This window comes from Tachysurus fulvidraco, chromosome 7 (assembly GCF_022655615.1).
Source record: "Tachysurus fulvidraco isolate hzauxx_2018 chromosome 7, HZAU_PFXX_2.0, whole genome shotgun sequence".
Lineage (NCBI taxonomy): Eukaryota > Metazoa > Chordata > Actinopteri > Siluriformes > Bagridae > Tachysurus > Tachysurus fulvidraco.
Window position 1 is genome coordinate 30,433,929 of NC_062524.1, and position 16,246 is coordinate 30,450,174.

Below are 16,246 nucleotides of genomic sequence, written 5' to 3' on the forward strand. Positions count from 1 at the left end.
GGTGACATCACTATGACAGGCAGGTGAAGCTGTCTTGTAGAGCGTGATGCCCTGCCACGTGCACCGGGTGTCTCCGCTGTCCGGGAAGTGGCTGTGGATTGTCTGTGCATGTGCTTCTCTTTGCTTCTCTCTGGCCCTTGCTGTTCTTAGGGCCGCCCTGTCCCCTGTTCTGAAGGCTAGGTCTCTCGTCTTCAGCAGCACTGGCACTTTAGCAGTCGTCCACGGCTTCTGGCTGGAGCGTGTAGTGATGGTCTTGGAGACGGTCACGTCATCACCTGCTGGGTGCTACTCCTGTGCCACCATCTAAGATTTTCTCCTTAATTTGAACTGAACCAAAGTTTCTACCATAAAACTTTTCACTGTTCATACTAAAGCCCTATTCGGACGGGATTAGTTTTACGTGAGGACGTGGAGTGATGCAATTTTACCTCAGGACGTCTGTAATATTAATTGGCCAATTCACACAGGATAAGACATCTCAGTAAACTAGCAGAAGTGGGAGGGGTAACTCGCTTTACGCACCACAGTAACCTCCTTGTCGTCATGTGCGTATGACGTCGCTTCCTGTTTCAAGCGCCTCCATGCTTGCAAAACGCGCCAAAAACTACTTTTAAACAGGAAATGACGGAATTTTACCGTACATATTTACAGCGGGTCTATTCGGACGGGATCAGTATTACCTGAGGTCATTTTTCCGGACCATTTTACAGAAGGTAAAAGTCGCCGTAATCTTTACTGACATCGTCCGTAATGATTTCTGAGATGTCACATTCAGACGGGACTAAAATCACAGAGAAGCTCTGGTGATAATTACTTTACCCCCCACGCCCCCACGTTAAACTAATCCCGTCCGAATAGGGCTTAATTAGCTGAATAAACAGGTTTGTAAAAATTTCATCGTAACCAACTCTATAAGTATATTTCCTCCCAAAAGAGTTTTAGGCCATGTCCACACGTATGTTTTCGTTTGAAAACATATATTTTTCTCTCCGTTTTGGCCTTTTGTCCACACTGAGACGGCGTTTTAAGTCAACGATGACGTAGCTGTTGGAAGACGCTATCCAAAGCGGATAAATTTGAAAACGCCGTCTCCGTGTCTTAGTGTGGACTTTGAAGACGGAGGGTTTTGAATACTATGACGCATTTTTAGTCATGTGATGCAGTCGAAAGCAAATAAAGGCCTAGCGGACATGACGCAGGTCGAAGCGTTACTCATGCGCAGTAGGGAGATGTACAGTAAGCATTTTCATACATTTCAGTGTGGATGAGCAACTTTTGGAAAGTGTTTGAAAATGATAATGTGGACGCGGACTTAGACTAATGGTATTCTGAGATCCCTAGTGAACCAGTATCAGTGTTAAAGACTTCAAACATGCTTTTGTAAGCCACTCTGTGTAAAGGCTTCTATACAGTCGAAATTGTTCATAATCAACTGAATTGTTACTGTGACATTATTGTTTTCATACAGAAAGAACTAATTGAGTGTTTTTAAATTGTCATAGGGAACTTCACCGGCACCAGCAGTTATATTTATATCTCTACTACCATGATGTTTTCTGAAGCTCAGAGCTACTGTAGACAGCATCACACAGACCTGGCCAGTGCAAGAAACACAAGTGAAAACTCAATTATAATGGCAATGATCCAAAATGCAACTTGGATTGGTCTGTTCAGAGATTCCTGGAAGTGGTCAGACCAGACACCTTTCACCGGTGTTACCTGGCTAGGTGGTGAACCTAATAATGCCGCAGGAAATGAAAATTGTGTTGCTGTTTTAAATGGTCTGCCTATGGATATGATATGTTCACCATTAAAACCATTCTTCTGTGAAGCAGGTGAGAAAAGTCAAATTTAAGACTACTTTATATTTTCATTTCAATGTAAATATAAGTGTGTGTGTGTGTGTGTGTGTGTGTGTGTGTGTGTGTGTGTGTGTGTGTGTGTGTGTGTGTCTACCTCCAGTAAGCAAAGGAAGAAAACAAATTGCAAGAGTGAAGGTCCAATCCAATCAGGATGTGAATGATCCTGCAGTTAAGGCGGCCATCTTGGATAAGGTGGGTCTCATCTTCTGCTATTAAATAGACAGTTTGTTCCTCATTACTGCAGCCAGAGCCTTCGTCAAACTGTACAACATTAACTATAAACTTGATTATATGGTTTATAACCTTATGTTCTGTTCTTCAGATGAACCAGATGTTCAGTGTTCATGGGAACATCACTGTGAAATGGAGAGAGCAACCAAATGGACAAGTGTTTAATAAGATTAAAGGAAAAACCCTCACAAATAATATTTGTTAAATTTTGTTTCTTTGGATGCCGTTCAATGCTGCGAGATATCACACAGCACAACACTAAGGTTAGATGACATATTACTCCTAGACATCAATATATTGTGTACTGTGTAGTTGAAGAATAGCATGCTCTATGAACACAGCACATAGTTCACCATTTGTAATAGAATGTGTGTAATTTTATCACTGATACAAGATTCAAGCAATTCCAGTTACAGACAGACAGACAGACAGACAGACAGACAGACAGACAGACAGATTTATAGTTAAGGTACTTTATTAATACCATATGGGGAAATTAGTTTGCATGAGCAGACAAACATTGCCATTCAACAAAAAGGATAAAAGATATAGAAATTAAGTGGATAAAGAAGTTACAAATAGATTTAAAAAATTGTACACTGTAAAAAAAAGTTTAGGTGAGGTTTAGGTGTTGAGATCCATCCACCAAGAATGTCTGCCAGAAATTCAAGATATGTTACTAACCAGATCCATCAAAGTCCCATAAGATTGCTCCTGGTGAATAAAGTCTATGTTCTTTATATTATTATAGGTTTTATCTTGTATCTGATCTTAACTCCATATCTTATTAGACCCGGTGTAGAGCGTGAAGGAGCAGGTCACTGTGCTCCACCCTGGGACACAGGAGTTCTTTCAGCCAAACCATTATTTATCTCCAATCATTCTGTACTTACTTTATTTATGGCATTTATTGATACACTCTTTAAGTGTGAACTTTCTTTCTACAAGTTTCTGTTGTTTTTTTGCCTGCTGTGACATTTTATGTTTTAAATCTAATAAACATCTCTGGTTGCACCTTGCATGTGTTATCTATAACAGCTCATTACTTTACCTTCAGATTCGTGCCCCATTTTTATCATTCAACATTCACTGAAATTAACACTGGACTGAAATTTTCATAAAATAAAATAAACTTAAACTAAAATTTACTTAGACTGAAAATTTTAATTCAATTCAGGTTTATTTGTATAGCACTTTTCTGATTATACTTTACATTGGACAGAAATGTACCACAAACCTGTGTAATTACACAATACTACAAATAATAACTTAAAAATATGATATTGTATTGTATATAATACTATTATATAGCATGATATTCTTTTTAATTAATTTAAATCTAGGAAACCTACAATATGGAATTATTTTTTAATTATCTTTTAGGATGGAGAGAGATGCAGTAAAAGTCTTTATATAATGCAATATCAAAAAATACCAATTTAATTTAGACACAATTAGATAATCTAGAAAATAGAATATTTGTAGACTTCAGCCTGTCTGAATGTGAAGAGTAAACACTCCATTGAGCTTTGAATAGGGAAAGTATTTTTGGAGAAGGTCTACAATAGATAAGAACATGGTTTACATAAGCTGTGGGACGGGTCACAGAGGACACCAAGACAACAGAGACACCTTCTAAGTGCTGAGACTGGAGATGAACAACACAATGACATTTACACAGTTTCCTATCAATACTCCAGTAGGTTTGTAAAATAAACACACACTTTACACCGAAGCCCAAAATGTTCAGCTGATCAAGGTGTATTTGGTATCTGTGTTCTCTGAGATGATCCACAGAATCTAACCAGACTGGTTTCATGGCAAGAGGCGACAGAAATGTGACGTTATTAGCGTTTTTAGAAAGTTTATTTTTTTCTTTTCCACAAGAGGGCGCTGCCCCCCAAGAGTAACTTCAGAGCACAGTCACTTACTCTATTTTGTATGTTTTTGTGTTTTAGTTAAACTCTGCATATTAGATACACATTATTTACATTTTGTTCTTAAAAAAGCAAATAGGTTCCTTGTGCTGCAGGTGAATACTGGACAAATGTAAAACTCATGCAAAATGTTGAAGACATTCTAAGACACTTTAGTCACAAGTCCAAGTGCACAGTGTTTATCTGTGAAACACAATCTGGACTTTATGCTAAAAAAAAGATGAAACTGCCAGAACACCACTCGGTTTTAAATCATTTCATCTGATTAAAATATTCTCAGATAGTTTTGTTTGAACAAGAACACCGTGAGAACCAAAAAACTGAAACCTTTCCTCATTCTTGGTGATTCTCATTTTCATGTCATTAGTTGTTGTTGTTTACTCTCATCATCTGCTTTATGCTTTAACGTGCTGACATTATTATACTATTTTAAACAACAGATAGTTCTGTACACTAATCCTAATGATCTCATACAAAATCACTTTAAATGTTATGTTAGTTTTGTGTTACCAAGTAAAGTTAGCAAACAGGAAGATTTTATCCCCAATGCTAAAACCCAGTCCTCTGTAGAGTTTAGTAAATCATTTTGTTTTAACACAAAGACATCTGTAATAACCTGAAATCTCAGAAAGTAAGATCTGATGTGGACCTGGAACACCAGGAGGAGGCTTTTACTGAGGACCACCGTAGCCAATGCCAGTATGTGTGGAAGGCAAATGTCCCTCATAGAACTGGTGTTTGAAGCAAGTGTGAACACAGGCACTGCACTATATTCTCCAATGTTTGCAAAAGATCAAGACAGATTTTGAGTGATTTGCCTCCTCTGTAGGTCAGGTAGTTGCTGAATCTCTAAACTGCTGTCTGTCCCACATCTGCCCGAAAGTAAACATTGGCAATTTACATCTGCGTTTATTCGTCTTTTAGGGAAAAAATAAGCAAATAAGGTCAGATGTCTTGCAAAAGTCACTTTGACCAAGTTGTCTGAAGGACTAGGACACGTCTCGTTTGCTTCCCCCAAATTTCAGGTACCTTCAAATATCCAATGCATTTGTTATATAATCCAGTTAATAACAGCAAAACATTTAAAATAGTTTGGATAATTTCAGGCTTTTGTATGTTTACAGACATTTTAAATTATTCTTAGAGTAATGACAAAAACTTAATGTCTTATTCTCATCTTATAGGTGATCGTATTTTATCTGCCCTCCTGCCCTCCTTTGCTCACTCTCTGGAGAAATATTATGTAATGTTATGTAATGTTATGTAATGTTGTGTAATGTTATGTAATGTTATGTAATGTTATGTTATGTAGCTCTGTATTATGACCTGCTTGACTTGAAAATGTTAGATGACTTAATGAAGACTTACTCTGTTGATTATGAGTGCTGAGGGATTTTCATCACATATCTTCTTTCTTAGTGAGTTTTACTGAGACACACCAGTGATGAAACAGCATCTGTTAATACTCCTGTTTTTCACAGGTGAGAAAAGTGTGTGTGTGTGTGTGTGTGTGTGTGTGTGTGTGTGTGTGTGTGTGTGTGTGTGTGTGTGTGTGTGTGTGTGAACCTCCTCAGTGTGATCTGTGTTTTAAAAATAACAATGTGAATGAAGACCTAGACCAGTAATGCAGCCACAATATCTCACCTATGGCATCAAGGTGAAAGGCATTTTTATGGAAAAAATAACATACATTAAATCTCTGCTCCACAGGAATAATCCCTGTTGTCCAGGCTGTCTATCGTAAGTTCTATCTGATCCTCCAGGGGAAGACTAGGAGTGATGCTCTGGCTTACTGCAGAGCCACGTACTCTGACCTGGCTACCATTGAATACCAGTATGAAGCAGTCCAACTTAAAAGTATAGCACAGAATCAATCCTGCACTTCTTACGCTTGGATCGGACTTTACAATGATGTCAACAGCTGGCGCTGGTCAATGGGAAACGAGCCACTGGGAAGTTACAGAAATTGGTGTTACCCTAATCCTGACAACTACAATGCACAGGAAAATTGTGGAGCAGTAAATTTGACCGGTTGGATTGATTCTTCATGTGCATCAAATTTCCCTTTTATTTGCTTTGACGGTAAGTTATTGTTTGATTGGCCATTTTGTCAGAAGACAACACTTAAGTCCCTTTGGTAGAGGTAAACAGCTTAGTGCTGGCTTGAATTCTTTTTTCCTGCTTTGTAACACTATATTAAATGCTGCTTTATTTCTGTTTAAATACACTGGAGCAGAACCTTTACTCCTGCTGCTGCTGATTTTCATGCTGCATGATTTTGTTGCTTGCTATTATTGTTGGTCTTGTCTGAATCTTAATTTTTGGCACTTTTGAACCACAGTCGTGTTTGAGGTGAGACGGATCTTTGATGATGCCCCTCGCCCTTTGCAAACAGTGTTTTTTGAAAATATTCTCCAAGGTGGGTAGTTCAGTAACGATGATTTGTTGGGCAATTTTCACCACCCTCTGAAGGGCTTTACGGTCTGTTGTACAACACTGAGATGCAGTTTGTGAGGATACTCTCAATGGTACAGTGGTAAAAATTCTCCAGTATCCTGTAGCACAGACGAGACAAGTCTCCTCAGAAAATATAGGCGTGAGGTCCTCAGAGATGTGTATTCCAAGGAACTTGAGGCTGGGTACATGCTCAACAGCAGTTCCGTTGATGTAAATTGGAGAATGAGTGTGATTGCCAGCACATCTGAAATCCACAATGACCTCCTTGGTCTTTTTGGTGTTAAGTTCCAGGTTATTGTCCTCACACCATGCTACTAGGTGCTGGATCTCCTCCCTGTAAACCGTCTCGTCGTTACCTTCAATCAGGCCTATGACTGTGGTGTCGTCTGCAAACTTTATAATGCTGTTTGAGGTATGGACAGGTATGCAGTCATGGGTGAAAAGGGAGTATAGTAGTGGAGACAGTACACATCCCTGAGGGACACCAGTGCTGATGGTAAGACTGGAGGAGGTGACAGTGTTCAGACAAACAGACTGTGATCTGTTCGTAAGGAAGTCCAGAGTCAAATTGCAGAGTTGTGTGCTGATGCCAAGTTGTTCCAGCTTCAGGGTTAGCTTGGAAGGGCTAACTGTATTAAAAGCTGAGCTGAAATCAACAAGCAGCATCCTGGCATAGGTGTCAGGTTTATCCAAGTAAGTCAGGGCAGAATGAAGTACAGTGGAAATGGCGTCCTCAGTTGATCTATTTGGGCGATAGGCAAATTGGTAAGTGTCCAGGCTGGGTGGCAGACAGGCTTAAAGTGGGTGAGGACCAGTCTTTCGAAGCACTTAGCGATGACAGGTGTGAGTGCAATGGCACAAAAGTCAGCCAGTTCTGTTGCAGTGGAGTGCTTTGGCACCGGCACGATGGTAGCAGACTTGAAGCAGGTGGGGACGATTGCCTGGGCCAAGGACAGATTAAAGATGTCTGTGAAGACCTTGTCCAGTTGCTCCATGCATGCTCAGTACATGACCAGGGATGCCATCAGGGCCAGCTGCTTTCCTTGCATTCACCCTTCCCAGGATGGTGCACACTTTAGAGGTGGAGAGTGTAAATGGCTGCTCACCTGGTAATGGCTCTGTTTTGACCATGTTCCCCTTTTCAAAATGAGCGTAGAAGAGGTTGAGCTTGTTGGGGAGTGAGACAGAACTGGTTGCAGGTGTTGCGTTGGGTGGTTTGTGGTCAGTAATAGCCTGTATTCCTTGCCACATGCGTCTGGGGTCAGCAGAGTTGAAGTGCTCCTCAATCTGCTGTTTGTAAGCATGTTTGGCTTTTTGGCTACAATGCTGTAGGCTCACCGGTCTCCAGACCTGAAGGCGGTGTTGCGTGCTTTGAGCAGGAGACGGACCTCCTGGTTTATCCATGACTTCTGATTGGGGAACACTCTGATGTTTTTTAGTCTAGTGACCCGATCCACACAGTTATTGATGTGATCAAGGACAGCGTTGGCGTAGGTATTGATGTTGGTGATGTTATCAGTTGTGGCCTGTGAAGCAAATTCACTCCAGTCTGTGTGAGAACTGCTGCTGGAGAGAAGCGTCAGCCACATCCAGCCAAACTTTAACAGTCCTGATAGTGGGTTTTACACGTCTGATGACTGGAGAGTACTTGGGCAGTAGGAACAATGAGAGATGGTCTGATTGTCCGAGGTGGGAGAGCGGTGTGACTCTGTAAGCATCGGCCACACTTGTATATACATGATCCAGAGTTTTTTGTCGCCTGGTGAAACAGGACACATTCTGTTGGAATTTTGGCAGAACAGATCTTAAATTGCAGTGATTAAAATCCCCAGCAACATTAACGGCTCCATCAGGATGCACTGTCTGCAGTTTGTTGATAGCAGAACTTAGTTCCCTTTCGAGGGAACTCGACGCTGCGTCAGTGCTGACGCTATGGGAATGCTTCTTTGAGGAAGTTGTCTGAAGCTCTGTGTGCACACACGCCATTTAATGGCTCGGAAAGGACACGTGACGGAGTAAGTACTCGCCAGTAAGTCCATATAAGGGCATCTACATCACGCTGCTCCAGCTTTCTTTGTCTGAAGGAAGCGCTCTGTGTATGTGTGTCGTTTGTCTGTCTGTCAAGTGCAGGGAAAGAAAAAAAATAGGGAAAGACTAGGCAAAATGTTGTAGTCTAAGCACTTTAAGAGATGCGTGCATCCGTGCCACCGCTTTATCATAGGGGAGGACGCGCATTCTCTTTGTGTTGTGTGTTTGGGAGAGGAGCATGCCTGGTCGGCTCTCGAGGGATTCCCTCTCCGCACGCTCCGATCCCACCTGGCTGTATTTTCAGCTTCGGCTGCGCCTCGTGGTTCGGGTCCTGCGTCTGCCGAGGCAGCGCAACGGCTTCAATCATGGGGTTCCCAGGTTGAGTTGGCGGAGGTGGAGCAAGAGACAGGTGTTCTCCTTTCTCTTGCCCTCTCCCCTGACTCCAATCGCTCGGTTTTGCGTTCGGGAGCTCGCGCTGAGATTTCTCCCAATCTGGAAGAGAGCATGCTGCTTTCCGCGTCCGGCTCTGAGGAGCTCGATGTCAAAGGAGAGGGGCTTTCCACCTCAGACCGGCCGACGCAATCAGTCGCGTTCGAGGAGCTCCTCGAGGTAATAACTCGGGCTGTTGAGAAGCTGAATTTAGATTGGCCTGAAGAGGTAGTTGGTGTTGTACATTCTAAGCTGGACGACCGCTTTCTCACTTCAGGCCATCAGCCACCTGCACGCAGGTGTCTGCCATTTCTTCCAGACCTCCATACTGAGGTATCGAGGTCTTGGAAAAATCCCTTTTCGGCGCTTGTATTTTCTCCAGCCATGTCAGACTATTCAGCCATTACGGGGCTTGAAGACCATGGGTATGGAACGATGCCGAGGGTTGAAGAGACGCTGGCCAGTTATCTCTCCCCTGCATCGCCCGCATGGAGAAAACCTGCCCTTCCATCCAAGCCATGTAGGACCACTTCGGCCATTGTGGGTAAGGCCTATGAGGCAGCGGGTCAAGCGGGTGCCACACTGCACACCATGGCAGTCTTGCAGGCATACCAGGCTGATCTGCTAGCAGAGCTGGATGGCGGTGAAGGGCTGGGACCTCAGGCAGTGTCCAAGCTCCGCCGCGCCACTGATCTCGCGCTCCGTGCCACGAAGCAGATGGCTCGCTCTATAGTACATATACTATGGCTGCGCTAGTTGCCACGGAGAGGCACTTGTGGCTTAACTTGACAGGCATAAGGGAGAAGGATAAGTCCTTTCTCCTGGACGACCCAGTTTCACCTCGGGGTTTGTTCGGCGACGCAGTTAGTACTGTCGTCGACAGGCACCAGGAGATGAAACGCCAGTCAGCGGCGTTCAGGGAGTTTCTCCCTCGCCGCGGGGAGCAGCCTGGGCCACCATCTAGCCGCCCCCCCTTTCTAGCTCACTCAGGGCAGTGAAAAGAGCTAGTGTGGCGGCCCGTGCTCCCCCATCTAAAACTAGGGAGGCCGGTTCACATGCCCGGGCACGGACACGTTCGGTGAGAGAGGACCTTAGGTCTGTCCTCTCAATCAAGCGGGCCACGAAGGAGTCCTGATGCCCGAGGGCAGGGGCTCCTGGGAGCGCCCTATTCAGAGATGCTCCCCCTACTGCCAGCCTCGCTGCATTTGTCGTTTCGGGGGCAGTGGGGCCTGTGTCGGCTCCCCTTTCTTGTGCGGATCTTCCTGGGTTCGCGCCTGCCGGTGCGCTGTTTCAGGGCGCCCGAGAGGTCTGCACGAGTTTGACGCCACTGTCAGGCAGCCTGGCAGCGTGGAAACTTCTACAAGGGGTGTCTCAGTGGTTCCTGAATACTGTAGAAAGGGGGTACAGGATCCAGTTTTCCTCCCATCCTCCGTGTTTCCAGGGTGTGTTGCCCACAAATGTGGGCGGGCACCAGGCGGTGTTCCTCCGGGAGGAACCCCCTCCCAGAGCGGGTCTCCGGCTTTTACAGTTTACAGCGCTTCCTTCAGACAAATAGAAGCTGAAGCAGCGTGACCTAGATGCCCTTATATGGACTTACTGGTGAGTAATTACTCCGTCACATGTCCTTTCCGAGCCATTAAATGGCGTGTGTGCACACAGAGCTTCAGACACAACTTCCTCAAAGAAGCATTCCCATAGCGTCAGCACTGACGCAGCATCTCGTTCCCTTCTCAGGGAATCGGGTTACATACGTAACCTGGTGTAGTTCTTTCATGGCTATGCTAGCCTTAGCATCCGGGGGGACATACACTGCTATCACAACAACACATGTGAACTTATGTGGTAAATAAAAGGATCTACACTTAATGATCAGGTCTTCAAGATCAGCAAATATACACTTTTATATTTTGTTGTTCCCAAAAAGGACGGGGGGCCGATTCTGGACCTGCCGGCTCTGAACTGTACTCTGAAGGCTTACAAGTTCAAGATGCTCATGCTCAAGATGATCGTGTCCCAGATCAGATCCGAGGACTGGTTTGTCACGATCGACCTCAAGGATGCTTATTTCCACATAAGCATTCTGCCGGAGCACAGGAAGTTCCTCAGGTTCGCTTTCATGGGCGAAGCGTACCAGTATCGTGTCCTTCCTTTTGGCCTAGCCCTTTCACCATGCACGTTCACGAAGTGCATGGATGCTGCCCTGGCACCATTGCGTCTCCAGGGCATCCATGTACTGAACTACCTGGACGACTGGCTCATTCTGGCCCAGTCGGAGGCTATGGCAGCCAGGCATCGAGATGCTGTGCTTGCCCACATGAGGTCCTTAGGACTGGGAGCGGTTTTTATCCCAGGGCGTGTAAATCGGGAGGCAGACTTCTTGTAGAGGCAGGTGCTGAGGCCCGGGGAGTGGCGTCTTCACCCGAACGTGGTGGAGCGAATCTGGCAGATTTTCGGCCGGGCGGAAGTGGATTTGTTCGCCTCCAAGGAGTCGACCCACTGTCCGCTGTGGTTCTCCTTCTCTCACTCGGCTCCGTTGGGCCTGGATGCCCTGGTATGGACGTAGCCGAGGCTCCGTCTGTACGCCTTTCCTCCAGTAGCTCTGCTCCCACAAGTCCTAGCCAGAGTGCGCCATGACCGGGTCAACTTTCTCCTAGTTGCCCCTCGTTGGCCCTCTCGAGTTTGGTTCACGGACCTAGTCTCCCTCCTGAACGGCAGTCCATGGGAGGTCCCTGTCTTGAGGGATCTCCTCTCTCAAGCGCAGGGGGCAATCCCCCCCGAGATTTGGAAGCTTTGGGTCTGGACCCTGAGGGGGACCAGCTCCTAGATGCAGGCCTCTCAACTGAGGTGACAGAGACTCTGCTGAATGCTAGGGCTCCCTCCACTAGGAGACTGTATGCTCTGAAGTGGAGGCTTTTTTGCCTCTGGTGTGATGAGCACTCTCAGGATCCAGTTCACTGCCCGGTTGGTACAGTGCTGGAGTTCCTGCAGTCTTGCTTTTCTCTGGGCCTGTCCCTGTCTACTCTAAAGGTGTACGTGGCCGCAGTTGCCGCGAACCACGAACCTGTCCTTGGGGCCTCCTTTGGTAGGCACCCTTTGGTCTCTCGCTTTCTGCGTGGTGTCAGGCGGCTGAGGCCTTCCTCTAGACCACGCCTTTCTTCCTGGGACCTCTCTGTGGTCCTGGAGGGGCTGCTGGAAGCCCCCTTTGAGCCCATGGAGTCAGCCTCTGAGAAGTTTCTGACCCTGAAGTTGACTCTGCTTCTTGCCTTGGCCTCTCTCAGGAGAGTCGGGTTTTGCAGGCTTTGTCGATCGCCCCCGCCTGCCTAGAATTTGCCCCCGGCATGTCCAAGGCTATCCTGCACCCCAGGCCGGGATATGTCTCTAAGGTGCCCAGGATGGCAGGTAGTCCGATCATCCTGCAGGCCTACTGTCCCCCGCCCCATGAGTCAGCGGAACAGGAGAGGCTGTGCTTGCTTTGCCCGGTAAGGGCCCTGAGGACTTACGTCCACCGCTCTAGCTCGTGGTGTAACTCCTCTGCTCTTTTGTCTGTTTTGGGGGCCGGAATAGGGGTAATCCTATTGCGTGGTGGAGGCCATTTCTCAGGTCTATGAGGTGCGCGGTCATGCCTCACCTCTCGGCATCAGGGCCCACTCCACTAGGGGTATCGCCTCGTCCAGTGCCTTGGCCAGGGGTGTCCCCATTGAAGATATTTGTGCTGCAGCAGGATGGTCCTCTACGCACACCTTTATCAGATTCTTTGACCTGGACTTGGACCCCACTCCAGGGTCCCAGGTACAGCGGGGCCTATTATGTGCTGCTCCCAGTCTGCTCCTGCTCTCTCACGGCCTCTGGCACAGTCATCGACCAGTGCGTGGCCGCGTGGGTATTGGCGTTCCCATAGCGTCAGCACTGATTCAGCGTCGAGTTCCCTCGAAAGGGAACTACACCAGGTCACGCATGTAACCCGGTTCCCTGAGAAGGGAACGAGATGTTGCGTTACTGGCCATGCCACGGGCGTCCGTTCGCGCTTCCTTCAGACAAATAGAAGCTGAAGCAGCGTGACCTAGATGCCCTTATATAGACTTACTGGTGAGTAATTACTCCGTCACGTGTCCTTTCCGAGCCATTAAATGGCGTGTGTGCACACAGAGCTTCAGACACAACTTCCTCAAAGTGCTGAATTCCCATTCAGCACTGACGCAGCATCTCGTTCCCTTCTCAGGGAACCGGGTTACATACGTAACCTGGTGTAGTTCTTTCATGGCTATGCTAGCCTTAGCATCCGGGGGGACATACACTGCTATCACAACAACACATGTGAACTTATGTGGTAAATAAAAGGATCTACACTTAATGATCAGGTCTTCAAGATCAGGAGAGCAGTGAGAAGAAACAGTGACAGAGACAGTGCACCATGTTTTGTTTACATAAATGCATAAGCCACCTCCTCTGTTCTTACCAGTACATGCTGCATCTCTATCCGCCCTGAAAATCATGTGCCCCTTGAGCTCTAGCACGCTGTTTGGGATGCCGGTGTTGAGCCAAGTTTCCGAGAAGACTATGATATTGCAGTCCGTAATCAGTCTCTGTGTGAGGGTCCAGATCCTGAACTCATCCAGTCTGTTCGTCAGGGACCGAACACTGGCTAGAAAAATACTTGGAAGCGCTGGTCGATGTGGGTTTAGCTTTAACTTAGCCCGAAGTCCTCCACATTTTCCCCGTCTTTGTTTTCGGTCTCTTCGGCGGCGACGGCGCAGGACATGTCCGGTCGGGGTAAAGGGCTCGCTGTGTTGCGCCTTCCTTGCGAGCTCCGGTGGTATCTGGTCAGTTGTGAAAATAAAGTCAAACAGAGTTTGTGCAAATGTGACCAATATCTAAAAGCACGCAGAAGAATAGTGCGTAATTAAGCACAAATATGGCAAATCTGGAGAGACGCTGAGCCTCGCGATGTGTATGCACCGCCATCTTGGATTTTAACCCTAACCCAATATATTTATTGATGTATTTAAATCCACACATGTTCTGTCTTTGAGGTGAAGTATCACTGTTGTACCCATGAGATTGCTTTGTATGTTTAGCTCTTGTGTTTTTGATTTCACTTCTTTCCCTGACCCCTGATTATGATTTTGAATTTACCCTTTGCATTTTAGATAACTTCACTTTGTGTATTTTAAAGCCTGCTGCACTTGCACATGACTCATCATTTTAATCACTTGTTGATGGGCAGAGCTTGTGGTGTTATATAGAAGCCCTGCTTTTTGATGTGTAACAGATTTTGTGCACCATTTTAGCAGGGTATTTAGGGGCCCTAAAATAGATGCCCACCCAGAAGAGTATTTGGCGTGGGTCAACACAGAGATTCTAGGCCCTTTCCATAACGAGGCCAGCAGTGTGGCATCCTGGTCCATGCCGAGGCCAATGTGGCGGCCTGAAAGCTAAATTCTAATACCCAAGCCCTGTTCCATGCTGATGTGGTGGCCTCCTAAACTGGGTTCCAAGCCCTCTTCTTATTCCTGTTCCAAGCCCTGCTCCATGTTGAGGCAGATGTGATGGCCTCAAAGCCAGGTTCAAACCCCTTTTCCAGGTCCTGTTTATGGCGGCGCCCCAAGACCAGCATCACCCTGAAGCCGACATGCTGTCTTACATCTTTTCCTCCTCAACCATTTATAAGCTCTTGACAAAGTCAGCCATAAGACTCCTTTGTCTGCCCTCAAGAGTCTTGGAATTTGTGGTGAATCACGGCAGTGGTTTGCTGTCATCCTCAATATCAGGTCACATAGAGGGCATAGATATCTGCTCTATGCAGACTGTGACATTATTGTTTTCATACAGAAAGAACTAATTGAGTGTTTTTAAATTGTCATAGGGAACTTCACCGGCACCAGCAGTTATATTTATATCTCTACTACCATGATGTTTTCTGAAGCTCAGAGCTACTGTAGACAGCATCACACAGACCTGGCCAGTGCAAGAAACACAAGTGAAAACTCAATTATAATGGCAATGATCCAAAGTGCAACTTGGATTGGTCTGTTCAGAGATTCCTGGAAGTGGTCAGACCAGACACCTTTCACCGGTATTACCTGGCTACCTGGTGAACCTGATAATTCCCTGGGAAATGAAAATTGTGTTTCTATTTTAAATGGTCTGGCTATAGATTTGATATGTTCACGCATAAGACCATTCTTCTGTCAATCAGGTGAGAAAAGTCAAAATTTTAGACTACTTTATATTTTCATTTCAATGTAAATATAAGTGTGTGTGTGTGTGTGTGTGTGTGTGTGTGTGTGTGTGTGTGTGTGTGTGTGTGTGTGTGTGTACCTCCAGTTATCAAAGGAAGAAAACAAATTGCAAGAGTGAAGGTCCAATCCAATCAGGATGTGAATGATCCTGCAGTTAAGGCGGCCATCTTGGATAAGGTGGGTCTCATCTTCTGCTATTAAATAGACAGTTTGTTCCTCATTACTGCAGCCAGAGCCTTCGTCAAACTGTACAACATTAACTATAAACTTGATTATATGGTTTATAACCTTATGTTCTGTTCTTCAGATGAACCAGATGTTCAGTGTTCATGGGAACATCACTGTGAAATGGAGAGAGCAACCAAATGGACAAGTGTTTAATAAGATTAAAGAAAAAACCCTCAAAAATAATATTTGTTAAATTTTGTTTCTTTGGATGCCGTTCAATGCTGCGAGATATCACACAGCACAACACTAAGGTTAGATGACATATTACTCCTAGACATCAATATATTGTGTACTGTGTAGTTGAAGAATAGCATGCTCTATGAACACAGCACATAGTTCACCATTTGTAATAGAATGTGTGTAATTTTAGCACTGATACAAGATTCAAGCAATTCCAGTTACTTGGTTAATCCTGAGGTTTAGGTGTTAAGATGCATCAACGGAGAATATCTGTCATAAATTGCCATAAAAGATATGCCTGTAACCAGCTCCATCAAAGTCCCAGTAGATTTTGTAGCATAGATTTTTGATACACTCTTTGAGTGTGAACTTTATTTTCATGAGTTGTTTTTTGCCTCCTGTGACATTTTATTTTCCCATTTTAAATCTAATAAACATCTTTTGTTGCACCTTGCATGTGATATTTATTAAATCTATAACAGCTCATTACTTTACCTTTGTAATGATACATACGCTACGAACCAGGGTAAGCAAAACAGCGTGAGGTTTCTTGAAGTCTGTGAACATATATATATTGTAAATGAACTGTGATAAGCACCCCAACGTCGCAGCACACACCAACACACACGCAGGGGATATCACAGCAATAAGAGAC

At 45.3% G+C, this 16,246-nt stretch overlaps 2 protein-coding genes across 3 annotated transcripts in view; both read left to right on the forward strand.

Annotated features, from left to right (window-relative positions):
- The window catches only part of LOC113643366 (macrophage mannose receptor 1-like), a 9,268-nt gene extending 6,156 nt beyond the window's left edge, over nucleotides 1-3,112 (forward strand). The window contains exons 5-7 of the mRNA XM_027147558.2: nucleotides 1,503-1,835; nucleotides 1,963-2,054; nucleotides 2,185-3,112. Of these exons, the coding sequence (XP_027003359.1) occupies nucleotides 1,503-1,835; nucleotides 1,963-2,054; nucleotides 2,185-2,298 (539 nt within the window). The 3' untranslated portion in view covers nucleotides 2,299-3,112. The remainder of the gene's footprint in view (nucleotides 1-1,502; nucleotides 1,836-1,962; nucleotides 2,055-2,184) is intronic.
- Nucleotides 3,113-4,989: 1,877 nt separating this feature from the next.
- On the forward strand, nucleotides 4,990-16,017 carry LOC113643368 (macrophage mannose receptor 1-like). Of its 2 annotated transcripts, XM_027147560.2 has the most exons (6): nucleotides 4,990-5,055; nucleotides 5,450-5,511; nucleotides 5,741-6,112; nucleotides 14,808-15,140; nucleotides 15,269-15,360; nucleotides 15,491-16,017. In XM_027147560.2, exons 2-6 carry the CDS (start codon nucleotides 5,475-5,477, stop codon nucleotides 15,602-15,604), a joined length of 948 nt encoding a protein of 315 aa, XP_027003361.1. In that variant the 5' UTR covers nucleotides 4,990-5,055; nucleotides 5,450-5,474; the 3' UTR covers nucleotides 15,605-16,017. The 2 variants fall into 2 exon arrangements, with proteins under 2 accessions (XP_027003361.1, XP_047671876.1); XM_047815920.1 differs by lacking the exon at nucleotides 4,990-5,055 and having other exon boundaries at nucleotides 5,282-5,511.
- Nucleotides 16,018-16,246: the final 229 nt, after the last annotated feature.